Source organism: Gopherus evgoodei, chromosome 10 (genome assembly GCF_007399415.2).
Source record: "Gopherus evgoodei ecotype Sinaloan lineage chromosome 10, rGopEvg1_v1.p, whole genome shotgun sequence".
Classification (NCBI taxonomy): Eukaryota; Metazoa; Chordata; order Testudines; family Testudinidae; genus Gopherus; species Gopherus evgoodei.
The window spans coordinates 37,520,083-37,545,511 of record NC_044331.1 but is presented as its reverse complement, the minus strand read 5'-3'; the positions used below and the strand labels follow the sequence as shown (position 1 = coordinate 37,545,511).

General features: G+C 47.4%; 1 protein-coding gene across 8 annotated transcripts in view; it reads left to right on the top strand.

Annotated features, from left to right (window-relative positions):
* LINGO1 (leucine rich repeat and Ig domain containing 1) overlaps window positions 1-23,120 on the top strand; it is a 494,269-nt gene extending 471,149 nt beyond the window's left edge. For 7 of the 8 annotated variants that reach the window (XM_030578570.1, XM_030578573.1, XM_030578574.1 and 4 more), the window contains one exon: window positions 20,873-23,120. In XM_030578570.1, the coding sequence (XP_030434430.1) occupies window positions 20,885-22,726 (1,842 nt within the window). In that variant the 5' untranslated portion in view covers window positions 20,873-20,884 and the 3' untranslated portion in view covers window positions 22,727-23,120. Of the gene's footprint in view, window positions 1-12,234; window positions 12,245-20,867 lie in introns of those variants that run through there. The other variant, XM_030578568.1, reaches the window with a different exon arrangement.
* The last annotated feature ends 2,309 nt before the right edge of the window (window positions 23,121-25,429 follow it).

The window sequence follows — 25,429 nt, the reverse complement described above, 5'->3', positions numbered from 1 at the left end:
CCTGGCCACTTATTTAGGTGCCTAATGAGAGCTGAGTTCTTTGGAACATCTGGCTGATAGGGTCTGAGCCAATGCCTATTAAGCCCAATGGGAAGATTGCCATTGGATTGAAGCCCATTGATTTTACCCCACCTTATGCAATGCCAATAGACCCCGGTCATCGGGCTCGAACCTGGGATCTCTGGAACTTAATGCATGAGCCTCTACCACATGAGCTAAAAGCCAGCTGGCTGGTAGCTAAGGCTGCAGAGCAGACTCATTTCATCTCTCTCTCTGTGGTCTCAGTGCCACTAGATGGGACAACACCACACCCAGGAGGCGTGTGGGTTACACAGCAACAGAGAATTTGGGGGGAGGAGAAGAGAGAGCCACTTCTGCAACGGGGCAGGGGGTGATCGTTAAGGAGAAATGCGGCTCCTCTTTGTTAGGTCAGCGAGGACAATGGGGCGTCTGTGCAGAACCCTATGTGCGTTTGAAAAGCCTGACAGCCCTGCAAAGCGGCTGATTCCTGCAGAGCCCTTCAGTCCATTGCATCACGGACTGGAGGACAAGCCAATCCAGCCCCAGCTCAGCACAGTTTGTTTTTATCTAATCTGTTTTATTGTTGAATGAAACAATAACAACAAACACTCGCCTGAAGACAAGCTATAAATAATGCAAAATCAAACAAGCATTGGGGGGAGCAAGAAGAATTATACATTTAAAAACAGCCCAAAGATAGCAAGGCTGCAAGGAGGCTCTTTCTCTCCTTTGTCCTTTCATTCTTTCTTTCATTCATTTTTATCTCCCCCTTCTCTGGAAATTCCTGGGGCAATATTTTTGTTATGTGAAATAAACTTGATGATAACCTGGAGAGAGATAGAGATCAGGCTGGCGGCAAGGAGCCCTGCAATGAGATAGACAGACAAGGCTGGGGCTTTTGTCTCTTGAAATACACCAGTGTCACCTTCAGAACCGAAGTTCCAAATCGCTGCCTGCTCTCCGGCCCGTGGAGTCCCAACTAGAAATGATGGCAGGGCCGGCCAGTGTCCCAAATGGCTGTGGACACAGAGCGAGAGAGGAAATGTCCCAGTGACAAGGGCCCAGATGGGGAAAGCGTGGAACACAGGAAAAACGTCACAGTGTCACAGCTGATGAGGGAGCAGCAGGATGCCGCAGTCACAGGACTCTCACCGCTGTAAGATTGCTGCACACTCGTGCCCTTCGGGCAGTGAGATCACCATGCTGTCTTGCCCATCATGAGAGAGCCACCCTGGCACCAACCTTTGCCACTAGGAGACTGCTGCATGATCTGCCTCTAGAGCAATGCACCGTCATATAGCCCTTGCCACTGTGTGATCGAAGCACAGCCACCGTGAGAACAACATAACACCACGGAGCTGCTGTACGCTCACTGCAGGCACAGCGTGCTCACCACTGTCACCAAACCACACTGGCAACACCGTCCCAATGCTGTGCATGGGCTGTGTAGACTGCTCTAGCTAGCTAGCGAGCCAAGTTACCCATCATCTCAGGATCTAAGCATCTAGGCCATGCTACGCTCTGTGTGGTGATATACAATAATACTGTCCATGTGACATCCTGCGGCTTTATGACATCATCCCAGGGATAATATTCTGACAGTCTGATGTATTATTACTATCTGTCCTAGCACGCATTGCTATCGCATTGGCTTTGCACAGTGTCGACTGCTGATGAATTATCTTAATGTCATCCTATCTTCATGGGTATACTCTGTAGTCACAGTGCTGACATACTAGAAAGTCTTATGATCCTGTGTATTTAACAATGCCAGGCCAGATCCTTAGCTGGTGTACATCAGCATAGTTTCTCTGAAGTGAGTGGAGCTGTGCTGGTTGACTCTAGCTGAGCATCTGGTCCGTTGTGCCCATCCCTGTTTAATGGTGTAGTTGCCTTCCTACGGATAGAACATACCTTTTATGTAACTAGAATAACATCACGTTCATTGTCAGGTTATTTTAGGGAATGTGCAGTGGGAACAAAAACATTGCCAGTAGGAACATTCTAACCTTAAATTAAATATAGGACATGTGCACCAATGTCACTGTGAGAGACATCAGCTCTGATTGCTGGAGACTCAGGCTGTTGTGCTCTATCTTATGACTGTCAGAGATGCGCAGTAGAGCGGTGGTGAGGTATGGTGTCTCAGCTTGAGACAGCTGGAAATATCCAGCCCAGTGTGATAGGGCCAGAAACTCATTACTATCTCATGACTGGCGTGAATAGACCGGTGGTCTTAGTGCAGTTCCGAGGGGAAGGCATCCAGCTCACAAACCCACCACCAGGTATGGTAGCCTTCCATACAGTGAGGAGGGAAGGATGGTCTTTGTGGTGAATACACTTGTTGGTCAAGTGTATAGTCAATTGCTTGACCACACTTTGGTGCATTATGAAATATATTGTACTCAAGAAACCAAATAATAAGCTTCAGTTGGGTTTATTAATATAGTACAAGGAAAAGGTTCTATACGATACCAGTCTCGAGCACCTGCCTCATGCAGCAATGGTACATTCACCTTACACAGATGGGGAGCTTCCCAAGTTACACATTTCTGCTGGTATTATTTATATGATGATTTTACAAGTTACACATCGATCTCTTTACATATCACTAAAATCCAACCCCTGTTTATCCCGGTTCCCTGACTTGTTCTGTTCCTTTCTTATCTTTGGTTTGGATACTAGTGTTGCAGGTGCAGGTATATCATAGAGTCTTAAGGTTGGAAGGGACCTCAGGTCATCTAGTCCAACCTCTGTGAAGGTACTTCCTAGTTTGTAGTAAGACACAAAACAAATGTATCTTGATTTTGACACATTTCCTCCCTGCTTATGCCAAACGGTTACTTCAGCAAATGCCAGGAGTTTTCGATACTTAGCATAAGTGAACAGGGTTATGGTGTAGGCCAACTGAGGCCATATCACTGTTACAGTATTTGTGCTTAATGTCACGAGTGCTTAATGCATGCCAGTACCTATATGGTGCAGAGAATACATATTATTAATAGATATCTATGTTAGCCAGCATATATTAGTCAATCCACTGGACTGGGACTCCAGAGACAGAGGTTCAGTTCCTGGCTCTGCCGCTGACACTGCGTAACCTTGGGTGAGTCCGTAGGCCTCACTTCAGCAAAGCCCTTCAGCACGTGCTTAACATTGCCCACGTGCGTGGTTCCATTGGAACTCCAAGGCTACACACTTGTTTACAATTAGACCTTCCCATGCCTGAGTCACCCATGTGTAACATGGGGATAATGGTACCTCCCGGGGTGTTGGGAGGATCAGTTCATCAGTGCTTGTGAGGTGGTCAGATCCCACAGTGTTGGGGCCACATGAGTAGCAGATATCGATATGTCTCCTCTGACAGGCAAAGAGCTTGGTAGCGACATGTGAAATGCCACTTCACACTTGGCAGTCACCCTGGCATGTCAGAGTTCAGGCACGTTGATGGGGCAGAGTCGGGTCATTTGCATCACTTATGCCATTGCTGCACCTGTCCTCCAGGTGCTATGGAGCTAACACCTGCTTGGCTCCCATTGGCTGGTGCCTTCAGCACTCAGTTTAACTGTCAGGCACATAGACCAGCTCAAAGTGAGCATTTCCATTGGGTTTGAGGCTCTCTCTCATTCAGACCAGAGTAATGGACTTGTGCTTTATTGAAAATTGCAATACCCTCCAGTCACAGTGCCAGAATGCTCAGGAAGCCTGGGCATCAAGTGGCCTGATGGGTAATAAATCAGGATCCAAATGGAGAACTCTCCATTCCTCTTGCTCTTCTCCTCCTTCAGAGACAGCTGATGGGGCCTTCCAGGCTTAGGGAAATGGAAGGCACACATGGTGGGGTTGGGGGGAGTGGTGGTTTGGGCTCTCTGCGCCCACAGGTTAAATTATTCCTCTGATCAACCAGAATTACCAGCAGGGAAAATAATCCAGAAAAAAGCAAGATGGAGAGTGTGTGGGCTACAGAGGGTGAGAGAGAGAAGGCAGAGCAAGGTTTAAAATAGCAGAGTGAATTCAGGGTGCACCGTAAGTGACACCTTGCACTGACTTTGACGCCATCTGACCCACCACTTCCCTAGCCAGGATGTGTAAGGGAGTATGTGGGTCAGATCCTCAGCTGGTGTAAACTGGGAAGTCTCCAATGACTACAATGCCCAACTGAAGGTTCAGGGGGCCAATTCCGTTCTTAGTTACGCAGGGGTGAATCTGCTGCCATTCCAGTGACTGGGAGGTGTGTAAGGGGTGCGGGTGTACCTTACAGTTTGGTAAGTGCATGGTAAACTGAGCTAATGGAACATACACACTGTGGGAACTGGCAAATGTGACACCAACTTACACCCGCCATTAAATTTGGCCCTCACTGTTTTATTCTCTCTGTGCTGGTGCTGCTGGCCACATACCATTTCTGCAATTGGTGGTAAGAGGCCTTTAAGGATGTGCTTTGGAAATCAGCTGGACCTGAGATTCCTTCTTTCTGGCTAAGGATGGTCTTTCTGCTCTATCCTAAAGACTGTTGCATGGAAATCTATTTGTGGGGACATCAGGGTTTGAGATTTTGCCCATCTCCTCATTTTGGTCCAGTTTGTGCCCTAGTTTCTCCCTCTAGCTTGCTCCTTCTGGCGCTTTACATGCACAGTGGCTGCCTGCCGTCTATGAGGGGAAGAGAGGAATGCACAGCCCTGTCCTCGGGGGAGGAATCCACAGCCCCACCTTTTACCCCTGAAGAGCAGTATTCCTTTACCCCTGTGAGTCTACATTGGTGGAAAGATGAGGGCTGTAGGCTGGGTCTCCAACCTGGGTCACACTGAGAGCACAGCAGAGCAAGTGTGCATTATACCAGCCACTTCCACAGAACCTAGAGTGAGAGAGAGAGATTTTGTTGCACCCAACAAATACTCATGTAGGCAACTAGTCCTCCCTGCAGTGTATGATGGGAGATGTGCAGTGCAGGTAGAGCAGAGAGCTGGTTTTCCATGACAGGCACATTGTGCCATGAACAGAAGATAGTTATCTTTTATAGTAGCATGAAGGTGACAATAAACTCAGTTCTGGTGGCTGGGGACTGTGCTCTTCCAAGAAGACCTGTTTGCATTGGTTGCATTAGAGAAGGTTTCATCTAAAGATTTGTCACTGGCTGGCTTTGGGCATTTATCTGACAATATTCTGGGGTTGCATAGACCAGAGGCATCTCCTTTGATAAACCTCTCTCTCACTGCAGCGTTTTCCTGCCTCCTTTGGCAGCTAGAAGTGGAATGGGGAGGGAAACATCCCCATGCTATATTAGAGTTTATTCTTGGGGCTATCAAATCTTGTTCACGACTCTCTCAGTTCTCATCTGCCCATTGAGCAAGCATCCCTTCAAGCAATCTACTAAGATTTCCAGTGGCCCAGTCCTTATTTCCAGAGAGTCAGGAACTTAATAGGCTCAGAGGAGTGGGTGGAGTCTGAGGAGTTAAAGAAGGAAAAGACCCAGTCTGCTTACTGGAACATGTGCCTGGCCAATGGAGGATTTTCCCATACAGTAGATCGTTCTCCAGTGCTTTGTCTAACTTAATTTTGAATGTCTCAAGTGATGGAGCTTCCACCGCTTCTCTTGGGAGATTATTCCACAACTGAATGGAGCTCTCCTGTTCTTTGCCTTTGCAAACAGAAAAATCCTGTTCTCCAAACCATTGCCCAATGCAGAAAATACTGACCTAACAAATGACGCTAGCTTCTGTGGGAGCCAGGGATACGTGATGCTGAACTGAGCTTTTGCTCTCCTGGACCTTGGGATGATGGGGTGGGTGGCTCACTGCCCATTGCACCCTTTTCACATGCCATAAAAGTCTCATTTCTCTCTCACCATCTCACCCCAGAGGTGGGCAGAGCTGCCTTCACAATTACTTATTGATCGCTTGTCAGGATGTTTTCTTTGCTGGTGGGTCACTGAAGCGTGAGCAGCAAGAGAGACGATCTCACTGAGGGAGGGAGAAGGGATCTAAGAAGAGAGCATGCCTCTTGCACCGGAATGTAAATTTAAAAACACACAGACCCAGGCTCTGTGCAGAGTGGGGCCGAAAAAACACACTGAGGTTAAGCGGCTTCAATGTCATGCATGTGAGAGAGAGTTTTCCACCGAGCAGGCTCCTTCATGGAGCCGTGATCCTGATGCCCCACTTGACAGATGATTGGCTCTTTGCCCTCCTTGTTTTAAAACCCCTCTTTTGGGCTGGCTCCTACCCATTACAAAGCAATTGACCCTTTGTACTACCTTCCCTGCCTGCATCACTCATCTAGCACTGGCCCCCTGCCCATCCCTTCACACACTGGGCCAGATCCTCTGCAGATGTAAAGCAACATAGCTCCCTTGACTTTCATGGAGAAACCTTGATTTGCACCAGCTACAGACCTGGCCACTATGGATGTGGAAGACCTCTACACCAACATTCCACACAAAGATGGACTACAAGCCATCAGGAATAGTATCCCCGATAATATCACGGCTAACCTGGTGGCTGAACTTTGTGACTTTGTCCTCACCCACAACTATTTCACATTTGGGGACAATATATATCTTCAAGTCAGTGGCACTGCTATGGGTACCCGCATGGCCCCACAGTATGCCAACATCTTTATGGCTGACTTAGAACAACGCTTCCTTAGCTCTCGTTCCCTAATGCCCCTATTCTACTTGCGCTACATTGATGACATTTTCATCATCTGGATTCATGGAAAAGAAGCCTTCAAGGAATTCCACTGTGATTTTAACAATTTCCATCCCACCATCAGCCTCAGCCTAGATCAATCCACACAAGCAGTCCATTTCCTAGACACTACTGTGTTAATAAGCGATGGTCACATAAACACCACCCTATACCGGAAACCCACTGACTGCTATACTTACCTACATGCCTCCAGCTTTCATCCAGGACACACCACATGATCCATTGTCTACAGCCAAGCTCTAAGATACAGCTGAGTTTGCCCCAATCCCTCAGACAGAGATAAACACCTACAAGATCTCTATCAAGCCTTCTTAAAACTACAATACCCACCTGCTGAAGTGAAAAAACAGATTGACAGAGCCAGAAGGGTACCCAGAAGCCACCTACTACAGGACAGACCCAACAAAGAAAATAACAGAACGCCACTAGCCATCACCTACAACCCCCAACTAAAACCTCTCCAGCGCATCATCAAAGATCTACAACATATCCTTAAAGATGATCCCTCACTCTCACAGATCTTGGGAGACAGGCCAGTCCTCGCTTATAGACAGCCTCCCAACCTGAAGCAAATACGCACCAGCAACTGCACACCATACAACATAAACACTAACCCAGGAACCTATCCTTGCAACAAAGCCCGATGCCAACTCTGTCCACATATCTATTCAAGTGACACCATCATAGGACCTAATCACATCAGCCACGCCATCAGGGGCTCGTTCACTTGCACATCTACCAACGTGATATATGCCATCATGTGCCAGCAATGCCCTTCTGCCATGTACATTGGCCAAACCGGACAGTCTCTACGCAAAAGAATAAATGGACACAAATCTGACATCAGTAATCATAACATTCAAAAACTAGTGGGAGAACACTTCAACCTCTCTAACCACTCAGTGACAGACTTGAAGGTGGCAATTTTGCAACAAAAAAACTTCAAAAACAGACTCCAAAGAGAGACTGCTGAACTCAAATTAATATGCAAATTAGATACAATTAACTCAGCCTAAACAGAGACTGGGAATGGTTGGGTCGTTACACTAATTGAATCTCTTTCCCTATGTTAAGTTCTCCTCACACCTTCTATGGGTCATCTTAATTATCACTTCAAAAGTGTTTTTTTTTCTCCTGCTGACGATAGCTCATCTCAATTGATTGGACTTTTCCAGTAGGTATGCATGCTTCCACCTTTTCATGTTCTCTGTATGTACAAATATCTCCTGTCTGTGTGTTCCATTCTATGCATCCGAAGAAGTGAGCTGTAGCCCACGAAAGCTCATGCTGAAATAAATTGGTTAGTCTTTAAGATTGCGCAAATACTCCTGTTCTTTTTGCGCATACAGACTAACACGGCTGCTACTCTGAAACCTGTGTTGTTTAATTCAGTCAAGTATTTTAGGGAGAATATCTGTATGGAAGGAGCTAGGCAAACTGGAATCGGGTTGTGTTTCCATAGCAGTCTTGCAACAGGTAGGGAAGTAGTAGTTTGGCAGTCAGGAGAAGCTAGATAGAGCTGTGCTGACCCATGCCATTTAGCAGATACAGCTTCTTACTGCATATGCCAGAAGGGGATTGGCATCTTAAATACATCCCCTTGATGTTTTATGGCAACAGCCACTCGGTGCATGTGCCTACTCGTCAGAAGGGCACTTTAGCAGAAGCTGTAGCAGCTCATGCTTGTAGCTCTGGAGGTCCCTGGTTCAGTCCTTGAGATTGCAGCCAAGATGGCAGCCTCACAATAGCTATTACCATACCAGATCAGATCACTGGTCCATCTAGCCCAGTATCCTGTTTCTTACAGTTGCCAAAACCAGATACATCAGAAGATTGTGCAAAAAATCCATAATTGACAATTATGCAAGAACATGCCCCTGGGGGAAGTGTCTTTCCACCCCATGCAGTTAGTGGTTGGCTTACAGCCAGAAGCATGAGTGTTGCTATCTCTTCTTATTGTTAACTTTCTTTGCACCATTCATTATTTTGTGTATCTTTGTTGTGTTCTCTCTGATTTATCTCCTTTGTAAAGTAAAAACTCCTGAGCTTTTTGTGCAGAACCATTTCATGCCTCTGAATTTTTTTGTATTGCTGTTTTCTAAATCTCTCTGTATCTTTTGTATTCGAGCTAATCAGAACTCAACATACTGATTGGGTTCCCATTGATTTCTAGAGTGTGTTCTATTTGCTATCCCATTCATTAAAGAATTTGTTTGGGTTTTGACTGCTGCTACAGATTGAGCTACTGACACTTTTTGTTTGAATTATAGTAGCACCTACAAACTTCAAAGGAGACCAGGGCTCTTGCGCTAGTCACTGTACAAACACAAAGTCAGTGCCCCAGAGAGGCTCACAGTCTAGTAGACAAGACAGACAAAAGTTGGGAGGGGAAATTGAGCCACAGAAGGGGAAACGACCTAACCAAGATCACTGGCAGAGCTTTAAATAGAAACCCTGTCTCCTGAGCCCCCGTCAAGTGCCTTAGCCACAAGATGACCCTTCTTCTCACCAAATCTTTCCCTTTCCATGGTATGGACCTGTCTCTCTGCCAATATTGAGACAGTGCTGAGGAGTTCTGGGTTTTAGGTTAGAATTTATTTACATTTTCCTTTTACGTGACAGACTGTTAGATACCAGGTGATAATGGAGGGAGGTGCTCGGGCAGGGAGACTAAGGGGAAGAAAAATGGGATGATATAACGGCGAGATGGGTGAACAGTGGAGGCTTTCCTGGGCTTCTGTATTCTGTTGAATGCTGGCTAGTAGAGCAGCAGGGATAAATGCCGTATGGATTTTGGAACACCAGGGAATGGGTGTTGGAGTAGAAGCGGTCAGCAGAGGAAGAGCAGGCTAATAGGAGCTGGGAATTTGCTGAAAGGCTCCAGTTTGTAGAGCACTGGCTTTCTGCAGCCTAAATGGAACATTCAGCCTACTCTGTCTGGAGTTGGGTGCAATGTGGTCTTCACCTGCTTCAATTAACTGACTCCAAACACACTTTTTTGGCTAGCTGCCTGTTTTCAGCTGTCAGATGGCTACATATATCTATTGGATGGAAAAGGAGGCGGAGGCGGGAGAGAGAGAGAGAGAGAGAGAGAGCAAACGAATGATGGAGAGAGAAGGAAACAGATACAGACGTGTTTGCCAAATTAAAGCTTTTCCCTTTGTTTTGCTGCTTTGCAGTTAGCTACAGGAACACTTAGTGCCAAGCCCGGGGTCTCGAGAAGCAACTCTCTTACCAGCAGGAAATGTTGTTAAATATTTATTTGTAAACCCGGAGTCTTTAGCTCTAAAACATAGTCAGGTTCAATAAAATTTGATTTAGTTGGTGCAGCTGGGAAGAGGCAAGAGGGCTGAAGCTGAGATCCTTGTTTGTTTATAAACCAAAAATCCAGAGACCTCGGTTAGTCCCACAGCCCTGGGCCCAGGTCAGGACTCTGTGCACTAGTGTCAAGATTCACAGTCCTGGCACAGTGGGATCTGCTCACCAGTGTATTAGTGCCAAGTTTCAGACCTTCACCCTCTCAAAGCAGTAGGATCGACCAACTCACCCCTGCGAGCTGTAGGACTCAACCAGCTGTGCCCCAGCAAATCCCAGTGACTTTGACACATTATTTTCTTGCTCAGAAAATGTTTCCCAAAGTCACTGGAGATGCTTGGAGAGTCTCTCATGGGCATCTGGCTCAAGGGTGAACGTCGCACACGCTATAATTTATGATTACCAGATGCTTTTATTAGCTGACTCAGAAATTTCTGTTGTTTCTTTCTTTTTTCTTTTCTTTTTTTTTAAATAATCTTGCTCTTTCAGCTTATCTAAAACCCCCACTCCAGATTCCTCCCTACCTAGAGAAGGCCAAGCTCCTGGCTCCAGGATTCTGATCACGACGAGCGGTAACAATACGGTGTTCTATGGCTGGTACATAGAGTAACATGGTGATTTCTTCTGCAGAAAAAAAATGACTACGTCACAGAACAGGATTCTCATAAACAGGGATGGGCAAAATTCCAGGGAGCCTGGGGAGTTATGAACCTTGCACACTGGGTTTGTGAAACAAATCTAAGTGCACAAACTGTGTTTCCCTGGTGTGTTAAAGCCTTCTGTTTTCTTTTTCCCTAAAGGTGATTTCAGTTGGTTTATTTTTGTTATATTGTGTTTACTTCTTTAGCTACAGGGTCCTCTGTGCTTTTGTAACAGTCAGCAGCAACTCCCGAACAGCTAGTAGCCTTATAATAGCTGGCAACCATTAGAGGAAATAGGACACCTCATGGACACAGTAGCCTGAACTTTTGAATTGTCTTCCCTTATTGGTCTTGAGGCAGTTAAAGCTGGTCCCAAGCCGGTTTTTGCTGAGCATGTTGCAGAAGTGCAAGGTTTGCTAACCACCAATCAAATGCTAACATGACCGAAGCCTCTGTGTGTGTGTGTGTATGTATATAAAAAATTCTTGGTTTTTGTATGAAGTAGAGTCTTTGTACCAAGATACAAAACTCTCCTTTCTTCTGCAGAATAAAGCAACCTTTCCTTATCCCTGTCTGGCTGTCATTGGCTCTCAGCTAGGCAGAGCCGACGTTTTGGTAACACTTTCATTATGGAGACCATCCCGTTGACTTCAGTTCCGTTACTCCTGATTGACAACAGTGTAAATGCCAGCTCAGAATTAGAGCCACCACTTCCTCACCCCACCCAGCCCCAAAAATACCTCTAGGCTGGCACCAGTGGGGAATTATTGATGTACAGGTATGGCCGAAGTAGAGCTATGCAGATTTATGCCAGCAAAAGGAACAGGCCCATTGTACTTAATTTTTCATTTGCATTTTTCTCCCTCTCTGCAACTTTTTCCAAATCTCTTCCCTTTCCAATCCACTTCTACCCTGTTTTTTCTCTTCCCCTTACCCCCCATCTTCTCTCATTTTTCCCTTTGGCCCAGCTCCTCAGCTGGTGTAAATCAGTGTAGCTGCATTAGCGTCTGTCTACCACACTGATTTACTCCCAGCTAAGTAGCTGCCCCTTCATCTTCGGTGTAGAGAGGTAGAGGTGGGAATTTTCTCTTGGCTCCCTTTCTCCTATGCTTAATATAACCCTATACCATTCACACGTGACCTGTGGACCCAGGATGGCCAAATGGGTTTGAAATCAGCCCTGATTATAATACTGACACAGATAATGGTGAAGGACGCATTATGTGCACAGAAAGTGATGTCATGCTGACATAATAGTGCTGATATAAAAATGTGCACAACGTCTCAGCATAACTGGCCAAGTTTTTTCCTCCCATACAATCGTACGCTGGCGGCTGTGTGCCTGCTTCACTGCCACCTGGTGCCTCATCGTCAGTTACACCTGGGGAAACTGTACCAGACACAGCCAGATCAGAAGCAGGGTGGTATTTTATTCCCACTTTGCACAGGTGTAAGTGATGATGCGAGGTGCCACTTTCCCTCTCCCTGGGGCGGCATAGTTATTAGGCCTTTCAAGGTACATCTACACAGCAGGTGGCAACCGCAGCAGCGAGCATCAGATTGGGGCTCTCAGACACTGTGCTGCACCTAGCCGTGGAGATGTCTGGGCTCAGGCTGGAACTCAGGCTCTGAAGCCAACGGATGGGGGTGGGTATCAAAGCCTGAACACCAGCCTGAACCACCACAGCTACACAGCTGTTTTTAGCACCGTCGCGCAAGCCCAAATCCTTCAACTCGGGCTCTGAGACGTGCTGCCAGGGGCTGTGTAGACCTACCCTCACAGATCAATTAAAACAAGACACAGCAAAGGCCTCTCTCTAGACCTGCAGTGAGAGAAAGGGGAGGAAAAAGAAACCAGTCCAAACCATGAAGAAATCCCCATCTAGATACCTGGACCAGACTCCTTCCTTGGAGGTGCTCTGACCCCTTCCCAAGAAAGGGCAACATGTTACACACCTCCTGCGAGATTAACCCCCACCTGCCAAGCAAACCCAGCCACTCACCCCTGCTGATCCAGGACGCATCCCTTGGGAGGAATGGATCTTCCAGGGCCAAGTTATGGGCAGGGTCACACGCCACCCATCAGGGCAGAGCCATGTTCCTGGACAATTATCTGCTTGGGGGCGAGTCTGGTCCAGGTATCTAGATGGGGATTTCTTCATGGTTTGGACTGGTTTCTTTTCCCCCCCCCTTCTCTCACTGCAGGCCTAGAGAGAGGCCTTTGCTGTGTCTTGTGTAATTCTTCACTCACACTGGTTTTACACCTGTGGGTCCCAGTGACTTCAGTGGAGTCACCCCAGATTTGCATCAGTGTGAGGTCAAAGTGGTTGGCTCCTGATTCTCTGTTGCTCTGCATTCATTCACCCCTGTGAGGATCTTTACCATGGGGCATTTTGCACCCTTTGGGCACTGGTGTAAGTGACTCACTAGGTGCAGGGAAGCAGGGGTGTTCCAGATCAGAGGGTACATTTGTTAGATTTCACTTTCCCTCATTAAGCAAATTCAAGAGTGTTCCAAACTCTGCCAGATCTTTGCCCCTTTCCCCTTCCAACATCCCTAGCGCCACAACCCTCTCATGGCCACATCCAGCATCCCCTTTATTCTCGTGATTTCAGTTTTTCCTCTTTCAAAAATCTTCCATTTAATGAAAATATCAGAGCTGATCACATGACTGGGGAAAGCCTACTGCAAAAGGGTCATCCTGCTCAGTTCCTTCTCACCAGGGTATACGTGGATCAGATGCAGGCATGGTGAAACAGACATCTCTTCATGATATGACACATCCCTATGTCTGAACCTGGTCCAAAGCCTTGGAGTCAATGGAAAGACACTCACTGATTTAAATGCCCCTAATATGGCAGCCTTTGCAATAGAACAGGGATTGGCAAATCAGCAGCTGTGTCTCAGGTTTGAGATCGTTCATCAATCAAGGAATTCCAGCACAGAGGATGATACTGGGGGTCTCCAGTGACTGCTGCATGATCTGGGCTAAGTGGCCAGCATCAGATCATGCAAAAATCTTAATTTTTTTTTTTCTATCACCAGCTCAGCCGTGGAACAGACGTGTTTTGCTCTGAAATGTCCAAAGGTAAATGGGAAACAGAAGTGATTTAAAGCTCATCTTCAACTCTGTATTTTTCAGTTTATTCGTTGCCTTTATCCCGGGCCTTTTATGTGGCTTCAGCTATTAGCATTACGGATGTTTTTGTCAGGGCTTGTATTTATCATGGATTTAAATTTAGCCCAGAACTAATACTATGTGAGGTGTGTCTATACTTTAATTCTATGCAAGTAGATTTGTGTAGTCTGTAATAATATGCAGATTTTGCTTTGTTCATTTATCATGTTTGCTCATCGTTTTAACTCCTGGCCACCAGAGCCTTAAATTCTACCACTGAAGGCTTATTTGGCTGCTGTTGTTTTTCATGGCCATGTTGTATTCTCTGCAGTTACTAGAAGGCTCGGGCAAAGAACGTATAATAATTCCACAATGCCAGGTGTATTTCAGCCTAACCAGGCAAATTATCCCCTTGTCACCGTGTGGGGCATAGGGCCAGATCCTCAGCTGGTGTAAATCAGCTCCAGTGGATCTCTGCTTGGAAGGAGCCTGGGATGGTTGAATGGTGGAGTTTGTGGAAGGTCAGTACTGAGGTGCGCTGCAGGATCTGTGCCTTTGTACAGGTCACAGGCTAGAGAATAGTGGCCAGGTTGGAAGTCTGAACTAAGTGTATTGACAAAGCTCTGTTGGGTCTAGGAGTGGAACAATAGGCGGTGTCGCATGCCAAAACCAAGGTTGTTGCCAAAGTTGTTTGCCATATCAAAGCTGTTGCAAATCATGATGAAAATACAAGGCCAAATTCACCCCCGGCATGATTCCATTGACGCTGGTGGAGATACACCAGGGAAGAACTTGGCACCTGTTAGAGAAATTCTTGGGGAAGCTCAGACTGTAATATCAAGAGAGCTAGGAGAGATACCACAACTACCCCACCCATTCCTGCACCTGTCTGAAGCCAGTAGTAGCAGTTGCCCAGAAAGGTGACGAGCATGGAAATTTCAGCTAAGAACATATCCAAATAAGGCAGGCAGTTTTTCAGCATAATGAGGTGAAGTCTTTCCAATCTCAGTGCAATTAGATCCTTTCCACTGTGTTTTGTTTTGCATGTAATATTTTGCTTTTTTATGTCTTTCTCAGCAAGATTGTGAGTACAGGGAATTGGATTCCAAGAGAAATTAACAGAGATGACGGTTAAAGAGAAAGCGCATGCATTTTAAAAGCATGTGTTCTGAGCAACGGCACTGCAAAATGTTCCTTTTGCTGCATGTAATGTGGTGCAGCAAAGGGTTTAGAGTGGTTCCTGCTGCCCCATTTCCAGCAGAGTCGCAGCACATTAGCTGGGATTTCTACATCTTCCTGGAAGATATGGTTTCAAAGGTGCAACCTTTACTCCGGTAGTTGCAAAATAAATAGCTCTTTTCATCTGATGGATATTGCACAAGCATGAAAACAGCTTGTTTAGCCTCCTTGGAATGGGCTCTGGGTGGAAGACCTGCTCTGGCTCCCACCCATATGGGAAGAGCCCTGGGGAGATATTTAGATAGCCACTCACCATCTGGATGTGTCTCCTTTTGGCTCCCTGGATACCCTTGCTGCCCACTTGCTCAACAAGGGTCCCAGTTTGTCTTGATTACAGGAATATGCTGGGCAAACACACAAGTGCAATTACCAAGGACTCTGCTAATTGGTTATGTCCACCCCAGTATCTGACCACCAGTTGGCAGAGGTAGAAGGCTCCTTGGCTGAGACTTTCACGTCTCTGGTATTGTCCCAGCCTCCGAAGCCAATTACATCCTTCAGGATAGATTCAGGTCTCATCTCTGGGATATCAAATACCGTGCCAGTGAAACTAGCATGGCCAGTATTTATAACAGTGACCAGCATAGTTGACAATATTGATGATATGCCGTGAAGGATGATTAATAATAAATATCCTACATTCGTTTAGCAATTTGTGGCCTGATCCAGTTCTCAGTGAAGCCAATGGAAACCTTTCCACTGATCTCAGTGAGCGTTAGATCAACCTGTTAGGAATGATTGCGAAGCTGTTCACAAATTATGTACACACAGGGATCACTTTGCACACCCCTGAAATGCAGTCACCTCTGGGGTGGAACGCATCAGCTGTTCAACAGCACCCAGCAACTCTGCACAGCAATCTAGGACAAGAGGTGAAGAATGCTGTTTCAAATTGAAACTGTGGGAGGAATTCTGTCGAGCAGACTGTAATTAATACCCCAGTTTGAATTGGGCTAGGACATTACTGTTCTGGTTTATGAGATGGTGAAGACTGATACATTTGTGGATTGCACATCACTTTTCATCCTTGCATTTTGCAAAAAATGTTCAAATCTTTTTTGGAAGGAAGGAAAGTAAGTTATACATGGGACATCTATCTATATAAAATGATGGATATAAACAGAAGCAATGAAACTAATGCACAGAGTATATCCAAGAGCCATAAATAGTGCGAGGCAAAGTAATGCACAGGATATATATAATGCTGGATATAAACTGAACCAGTGAAAGTAATGTGTGGAGTATATTCAGCGATAGCCATAAATAGCATTAGTGAAGGCAATGCAGAGTGTCTATGTAACAATGGATATAAACAGAGCCAGGGGTAGTTGTACATATAATGTACGATATTAATGTGATTTGAGCCTTCATAACAGCTTGAGCAACATAAAAAATAAGTACACCAGAAGCAATGTGACGTGCAGCTTCAGCATCCCACTGACAAGGGGATGGGATTGTTTAGGGTTTGAAGGTACAAGCTGCCTTTGCAAAGCCGTAACTCCCCCAGAATAACTTTATATAGTGCTCAGTGTCTCCCCGGGCCAAGCTTTTCACTAGCTCAGCTCCTTTCATTCATTTAACTTTCAAATTGCCTCTTCCATTCCAGAGCAGGGAGGGCTGGGGGTGAGGAGGGGAGAGCCACACGACTAGACACAGTCCTTGCAGGAGGTGGTGGATTTGGGGTGTGTCTCCTGCTAACCTCTCTGGGGATGAGTTACTGCTTTCTTCTTTTCAGAAGAAAACTAGGGTTCAGTATGCCCCAAATCCCAGCATGGTCTGGCCCCCTTAAAGACAGTGTTGCCTTGGGGTGCAAACAAGGAACAACTTTCTGGAGTGCAAATGGTTGAGATGGCTACTAGAGAAGTGATCAACTCATCTACATTAGGACATAAGAATAGCGGCATTTGAATGATTGATGAGGAAGCTGGGGATTGCTTAGGGGAAGGAAGTGTGTGTGTGTTTGGGATAGGGTCATTTATATCATTCCATCTGAAATCACTTGAGATCAGATCCTAGGGCAGGGGTGGGCAAATATTTTGGCCTGAGGGCCACATCTGGGTGGGGAAATTGTATGCAGGGCCATGAATTTAGGGCTGGGGTGGGGCTTAGGGTGTGGGAGGAGGTGCAGTGTGCAAGAAGGGGCTCAGGGCAAGGGGTTGGTGTGCAGGAGTGGTACAGAAAAGGGTGCAGGGCAGGGCATTGGGGTGCAGTAGGAGTTTGGGGTATGGGTTCCGGCCTGGCACCGCTTACCTCGAGCAGCTCCTGGAAGTGGCCAGCATGTCCAGCAGTGGCTCCTGCGGGTGGAGTGGGGCAGGCGGCTCCACCGCACACTACCCTCGCCTGCAGATACCACTCCCAAAGCTCCTACTGGCCACAGTTCCCTGTTCCCAGCCAGTGGGAGCTGCGGGGGGACGGTACCTGCAGGCAAGAGCAGTACACGGAGCCCTCTTCCTCCTCCCTCCCCCCCCCCGAGGGGTCACACGGATGTGGTGCAGGCCGCTTCCAGAAGCGTCGCAGGGCCAGGGCAAGCAGGGACCCTGCCTTAGCCCCACTGCGCCATGGGGCTGGCAATACCGCGGACCGGATTGAAAGCCCTGATGGGCCATAGTTTGCCCTCCCCTGTCCTAGGGACAAAGTAGTTAACACCAGCAAAGGCCATCCTTGGAAAGCTCTGACCTGCCATGTTTCAGGATCCTTGGTAGTTCTAGTGTTGTGTTGTCATGCTGATGGAGTTTCAGTGTTCAAAACTGGCATCACATCCCCAGCCAAAGCTATGTAAGGGCTGGTTCCAGGAGGAAGGCCAGGATTGTAGCAAAACCCACTTCAGATTGATTTGCATCCTATGGCCTCGTCCCATTGTGTTCCTTGCAGGCCCAGAAATCCATACCACTTCTGTCTCTCATCAAAGACTTTACCCAGGGCCCATACCACATTGGCCAGGAAATCTACCTGAAATTCCTCTCTCGTGGACCCTTTTTGCTTCAGTGCAGAAATCCGGTTAATTTTCTTATCTTTTCCCTAGTGAATGAAGCCGAGTAAAGGAAAAGGTCTAAGATTAAGGCACTTGTTGTTAGCGAGGAGGCCCTAGCAGTGGTGCTCACAGGACATTCCTGGATCTCATGCCTATAGAATAGATTCTGTTTACACTGCCCTGGTGTTTCATTTGCCAATTCTGCTGCCAGTTTGGGGATGGAAATTCTGAGCCCCTCTTTTGCACCTCTGTTTTCACACAAGGACTTGCTTTTGCATGTAAATACTCCATCCAGAGGTCAGTGTTTTTTTCCCGGACCTCTGTAATCTGATGCAATTAAAAGCAACAGGGAAAAAAGAGACGTCAGTATTTTCACTTTGGATTCCAGAGGCAACAATGGATGCTGAGAGCCATATGGTGCTTACTTGGCACCCCCCCCCCAGTCCAGGCATAGTGACAAAGAGAAAAGGTATTGGGGCATGCTCACAGACAAGAATCTTCAAGGCAGCATAATGGATCTAGGTGCCCAGGTCCCCAAAATCCTAGCCTTTGTTTTTAAACGCTTAATGCTAGTTTCTAAGTACAATGTGCCTTTTACCCATGATCGCAGAACATGTTGCAAAGCTGGGTAAATATCATTATTGCCTTTTCGCTGATGGGGAACTAAGGCACAGGAGGGGTTAAGTGACTTGCCTCAGGACGCAGAGAGAGTCAGTGGCAGAGGCAGGAGTAGTCAGGATGCAGAGAGAATCAGTGGCAGAGGCAGGAGTAGTCAGGAGTAACTCCACTGATGTCCATGGGGTAGAGGAGAATCCAGCCCAGAAGAAGATATTGCTTTCTGCTCCAAGTGGAACCTGTTCCTTTCCGTGCTGCCATTCTCTGGGCCTCGACACAACTTTGGCTGCTCCACTGGCTGGGTTTTCCCTGTGTCTCTAGTCTGGTCTGAATTCTGCATTCCAGTGCCTCTGCATTCAAAAGTCAGTTTTTGTATTCAAGTTCCATCTAAAGGGAGCGGACTCATTTTGAGAGCTTAAAGTAGGATGTGTGTGCGCGTGCGTAAAACGTTCCCCAGTCAGTCATCAAAAGCTGGGGATGATTTCACCCAGGACTGGCTTGGACAATAAATGAATGAAGGCATCAGTACCATGGCTCCACTTCTTCCTCAGGCACCATCTGCACCAAGCCCCTTCCTCTCGCTTTCTTCCCAGACAGTGGGATGGGGGGTGGGTTCTGCGCTCCTGCCAGAAGGCTGTGTCAGCGGGCGGGATCATTCTTCCTGGTTCCTCAGCACTTCATTAGGGTGCTGCTGGCCCACGTGAAGGCTCCCTCCTTTTTGTATGCACCTCACCTCTGAACTCTAGCTTCATTAGTGAAGACTCTTCTCCTGGCCGGCTCTGAGCAGACTGCAAAACAAGCCGTTAACATAGAGGCCTTTCAGGCCAGGGGTCTCAGGCCGCCAGTCAGATCGGGGGTTGGGACAGAGACAGGTTTCAGCCAGTTAATGCCTAAATAATAGACGCTTTTTCAACATGGGTGTTTTTTTGTCAGATCGCTCTGCCGTGAAAAATTATATTATCAGCTTTCAGGCTTTGTCATCGCTCACAGTCATACACCATAACGGTTTTACTGGCCCCACCATGCCCGTCTACAAGAGCCCCAGTCTGAGTGGCAGCATGGCCCACTGGTGAAGGCACTGAGCAGGAGACCTGGGTTCTGGTCTTCACTCAGCCACTGACTTGCAGCATGACCTTGGTCAAGTCACTTACCCTCTCTCTTTCCCCTCCAGCCATTTGTCTGTCTGCTTTAGATTGTAAATTCTTTGGGACAGCCATTGGCTTTTACTGTGTGTCCATGCAGCACCCAGCACAGCTGACACTGCCACCATAATAATGGGCATCCCCTGCCCTCATCAGGCCAGCTTAGTGACAGGAAGCTGGACTAATTATTGTTTGTTAGCCCAACCTATTGCCAGCCCTGCGGACAGAAATGTTGACCTTCTTTGCCAGTCCACTTGGATACCAAAAGATCAGGGTGAAAGAGAATTCCCTGCCCAGAGACCCTGTGAATTCAGACACATGGAGCACACTATTCAAACCCACTGTAGTGACTGAACCACATTCACAACTGCCTAGTTGGTAACTACTGTGGCCACAATTTTGTAATCTATCTATAGGGAAGGGAGTCCCTGGAGGATGCTGAGATAACATAAGGAAGAATCCAGGTTCGGGGGCAGTTGTTGGTCTGTGGGGAAATGCAGGTGCATAGCTAGTAAATGCATGGTGAGGCTGTAGGCCTGGAAGCAAAACATGCCAGCTCTGCTACATAGATCCCCTGATGGCCACTGTCCCACCCTTCCAGGGTGTGAAATTGGACACGGCTGCTAGGCCAAGTACTAAGACCGAGCAAGGAGGGGAGGAAAAATGATGGGCGGGGAGAGGAAGTCCAAAGACAACTACTAAGTGGCTGGACCTCTGGCTGGATAGTATGGGACTGACTACCCCAGCCAGTGAAATGCTTCTCCCATGCCAGCTCTCCCTGCAGCCCTTCAAGTGTGTGTGTTCTGCCCTCTTAAATGTGCTTCCCTATGTTCTCTGCAGCACAGGTGTGTCTGGCTGCATGGGTGACACTGCAAATGATAGTGTCACCACAACTACGATGTATATTGAAATAGCAGGGATGTATTGAGCAGACACGTCTAATATTGACCTGATATTTCCCCTTCAGTTAATATCGGCACTGGTAAGTCAATGAACCTTGACACTGACTCGAACAGAAGTGACCTTTGCCATTCCACTGGCCTTTGTTTGCTAACCTCTGCTGTTGTTCTTTCCTCCTCCTCTTTGTTTTTGTGTGCTTGCAGGTGAGAGATAGGATGATAGCTGGGGAGGTGAGCATGCATAGCCCAATTCTGGCCTGCTGGCAGCCTATCCTCCTCCTGATGCTGGGATCCGTCCTCTCCGGCTCTGCCACGGGCTGCCCGCCCCGCTGCGAGTGCTTTGCCCAGGAGCGCTCGGTGCTGTGCCACCGAAAGCGATTCATCGCCGTCCCTGAGGGGATCCCGACTGAGACCCGGCTCCTGGACTTGGGTAAGAACCGAATCAAGACTCTCAACCAGGATGAATTTGCCAACTACCCTCACTTGGAGGAGCTGGAGTTAAACGAGAACATTATCAGTGCCATTGAGCCTGGGGCTTTCAACAACCTCTTCAACCTCAGGACTCTGGGTCTCAGGAGTAACCGACTCAAGCTCATCCCCTTGGGGGTGTTTACCGGACTGAGCAATCTTACCAAGCTAGACATTAGTGAGAACAAAATTGTGATCCTCCTAGACTACATGTTCCAGGACTTGTACAACCTGAAGTCTTTGGAGGTTGGGGACAATGACCTGGTCTATATCTCCCACCGGGCCTTTAGTGGCCTCAACAGCTTGGAGCAGCTAACGCTGGAGAAATGCAACTTGACCTCTATTCCCACAGAGGCGCTGTCTCACTTGCACGGCTTGATTGTGCTGAGGCTGCGCCACCTGAACATCAATGCCATCAGGGATTACTCATTTAGGAGGCTCTACAGGCTTAAGGTCCTTGAGATCTCTCACTGGCCCTATCTGGATACCATGACGTCCAACTGCCTCTATGGACTGAACCTGACATCCTTGTCCATCACCCACTGCAATCTGACTTCCATCCCTTACGTCTCTGTCAGGCACTTAGTTTATCTCAGGTTCCTGAACCTGTCCTACAACCCCATCCTCACCATTGAGGGCTCCATGCTGCACGACCTGCTCCGGCTGCAGGAGATCCAGCTGGTGGGTGGGCAGCTCACCACTGTGGAGCCCTACGCCTTCAGAGGCCTCAACTACTTGCGCATCTTGAACGTCTCCGGGAACCTGCTGACCACGCTGGAGGAATCAGCCTTCCATTCGGTGGGGAACCTGGAGACGCTCATTTTGGATAATAATCCTTTGGCCTGCGACTGCCGGCTGCTTTGGGTTTTCCGACGCCGCTGGAGGTTGAATTTCAACAAGCAGCAGCCCACCTGCTCCACCCCTGAGTTCGTCCAGGGGAAGGAGTTCAAGGACTTCCCCGACGTGCTCCTGCCCAACTATTTCACCTGCCGCCGGGCACGCATACGGGACCGCAAGCCGCAACAGATCTTTGTGGATGAGGGCCATACGGTACATTTTGTCTGCCGGGCAGATGGGGATCCGCCCCCCACGATCATGTGGCTCTCTCCCAGAAAGCACCTCATCTCTACCAAAACCAACGGGCGGCTCACCGTCTTTCCCGACGGCACTCTGGAGGTGCGCTATGCCCAGATCCAGGACAATGGCACCTACCTATGCATCGCCAGCAATGCGGGTGGCAATGACACCATGCTGGCGCACCTTCACGTGCGGAGCTACTCCCCAGATTGGCCCCACCAGCCCAACAAGACCTTTGCTTTCATCTCCAACCAACCCAACGAGAGCGATGCCAACAGCACGCGTGCCACCGTGCCTTTCCCCTTCGACATCAAGACTCTGATCATCGCCACCACCATGGGATTCATCTCCTTCCTGGGTGTGGTGCTATTCTGTCTGGTGCTTCTCTTCCTGTGGAGCCGGGGGAAAGGTAACACAAAACACAACATCGAGATCGAGTATGTGCCACGCAAGTCTGACGCCGGCATCAGCTCTGCTGATGCGCCGCGCAAGTTCAACATGAAAATGATCTAACCCGAAGCAATTTGCAAATAATAAAGTTTTTTTAAAAACAAAACAAAAGAAGAACATTACAAACATACCGACCTCTCTCCTCCTCTGAACCACCCCTCCCCTCTCGTTCTAACCCCAGCTCTCCGCACCACCACCTCTTCCACCTCTTTATACCAGGAGAACGTTCTGCTGATGTCTCCAGGACTCCCATGTTTGTCAGGAAGTAGTCTGACGGATGCCGGTGTCAGATCTAATGATGAGAGGGGAAAACAAAAAAAGAAAAACAAAAAAAATTAAATAAATCAATAAAAAGTTACGAACTTTCCTCTGTAACTTTGATTTAAATAATTATTGATTTTTATGAAAAAAGTTGAAATAAAAAAAACAACCTCCCTATTTCCTATAGATAGTTGGAATGCAAAATCTTGACTTCTTGATCTGTCCAGTTCTGTATCTGATTGTCTTATTTTTCTTCCTCTCCTCTTCTGACTCTCCCATGAAGGCAGTTTCTAGTGGTCTCAGAAAGAAAAAACTGGGGCTTCCATCCACACAGCTCCTAGTGCGAGCCAGAGCCCAGTTGCATTGGGGAAAGCTGTTGGCTCAGCAGAGAGCAAAGAACAAATTCTGCTGTGACTTGTGCCCTCAGTCACACCTCTGATGTGAACGGGGTTGCCAGGGGATAAGTCCAGCTGGAATTCAGCCCGAAGTGTGGGTGTTCCCTTTTAGATAAAAAGTAAATTATCACCAGTTAGGCTAAGGCCTTTCCCTAACAGCTCAAGGTTCAAAGTGCTGTACACCCTTTTCCTATCAGTCCTGGAGAAGCTAGTCAGTATTTGGATTTCAGATCTGCTGTGTCTATATACCAGTAAACAGCCTGTGACTCAGCCGGTTCCCTGGCCAGCAGAATAGCCTCTCTGGGCTTCTCCCCTATGCTAATTGACAAAGGCAAGACTCAGTTAAAACCAAAGACTGGGGAATCTATCAGGGTTAGGTTCCACTGCTCTGAAATGTATCCTAGCTGGGCTTTTCCCTGGAATGCTAGCCTGTGGTTTCCCTGAGACCAACAGGTGGAAGGAGGCCTGTGATTTAATTACTCCATAGGTGTTAGGCAGGGAGAGGGCTCTTTCTCTGCAGCTGTGAGTAATGGAGTTGGTTGAATCCACTATCAGACGGGGGGCTTGATGCTGCTCTCACTCTGGCCTAATCCTCCCATTACTCTCCTGTCTTCAGCAGAATGACTGCTGATTTGCATGGCTATACTGGGATCAGAGTCAGGCGCAAAGAGCAGGTTCCCGGGGTTCTGACTAATGGCATCCCTGCTGCTGTCAGACAGAGAATGGACTTCCTCCAGCTGGACTGGTGCAATCAGACTGAGGAGGGGGAGGTTCCCTGAGCCGAGCTCTGCACTGTTACATCCACATAACCTCTCATTGACTTCAGTGGTACGAGGAGGGCACAAGTTGGCACTGGGGCTGGGATGGAAAGGCTGCGCCACCTACCCCATACTCTGGTACCTGTACTCCTAGGCCACCTCTGTTCACCAGAAGGAATCTATTAGCCAACACATCCACCTATGCCCACCACAGCAGGGAACTCCTTGACATTCTTTCAGGTTCCCAGAGCCCCGTGCTGGTGATGGCTCTCACGGAATTTGTTATCTCTGACAGCTGGTAGCCAAACTCTCTCTCAAGTGGTCAGGTATTCCCTGGGCCTTTGGCTTCCAAACAGGCAGGAGATCTTGGCTGGAAGATCCAAATGCTGGTGCCAGGAGAGGGGGGCATGTGAGCAGAGTAGTTTGGGAAGTGGCAGCAGTGGAGTGGGGGTGATGCTAGCTGTTTTCTAGCTATTTAACCTAGGCATTTCTCTCTGATGTGCCTGTCACCACGAGTATCTGGGCACCTAATGGTTCATAGATAGGCTTGGCAGAATTCAAATTTTATTCTTTTATAATTTTGACAGATGATATTGATTATTTTAAGCCTTTTTTTAGATCTTTATCAATTTTTAAATTTTTACAGTTGCGCAAAATTACAGGGTTTGACAACGTTTTGCTATTTTTAGTCATTTAAATTTTCAGTTGCACAGTCAGGCAATTATTTAATGTCAGTCGCTACTGAGATTTGAAAAGCTAAAGCTTTATAAGCATTAAAACACAAATTGTCACAATCACATGTCAAAATATACTAACTAAATAGTCTTAAATCAACAAATCCCCTCCTCTTTTTAACCGTCCGTTTGCTAGTCCATTTGTAACAAGCCTGATTCAAAAGCCTAAATGACTGCAGTTTCACTCTAAGTTCTCAAGCTGCCTTTTTCTTACTTTGCCTATTTGTAAATTTAGAGCATCATCATCAATGGAAATACTTGTTTCCTCGTTTTGTATGTGTCCAGTGAAATTGACGTTTATTGACATTTACCGATAAAACAACGAATTCTTCCAAGCCTATTTATACAATAGCATCATTCCCTGGTGCTCGGTTCTAGCAAAGAGTCTCAATTTTCACTGGCTATAGTTGGGTTATTTTAAAGAAGAAGGGGTATTGAAGAGCCAGTCGGTGCTACAGAAGGTGTGTGCTTCCTCAAGTGATGGTCCCTATATGCATTCCAATAGCAGGTGTGAGTGTGCACCAGACACCGGAACTGGAAGGCTTTTGCAGCTGTGGCCGTTGACCCCCATATATCCAAATCTTGCCCCCTTTTCTCTGTGTGCTGAGGCTCTATTCA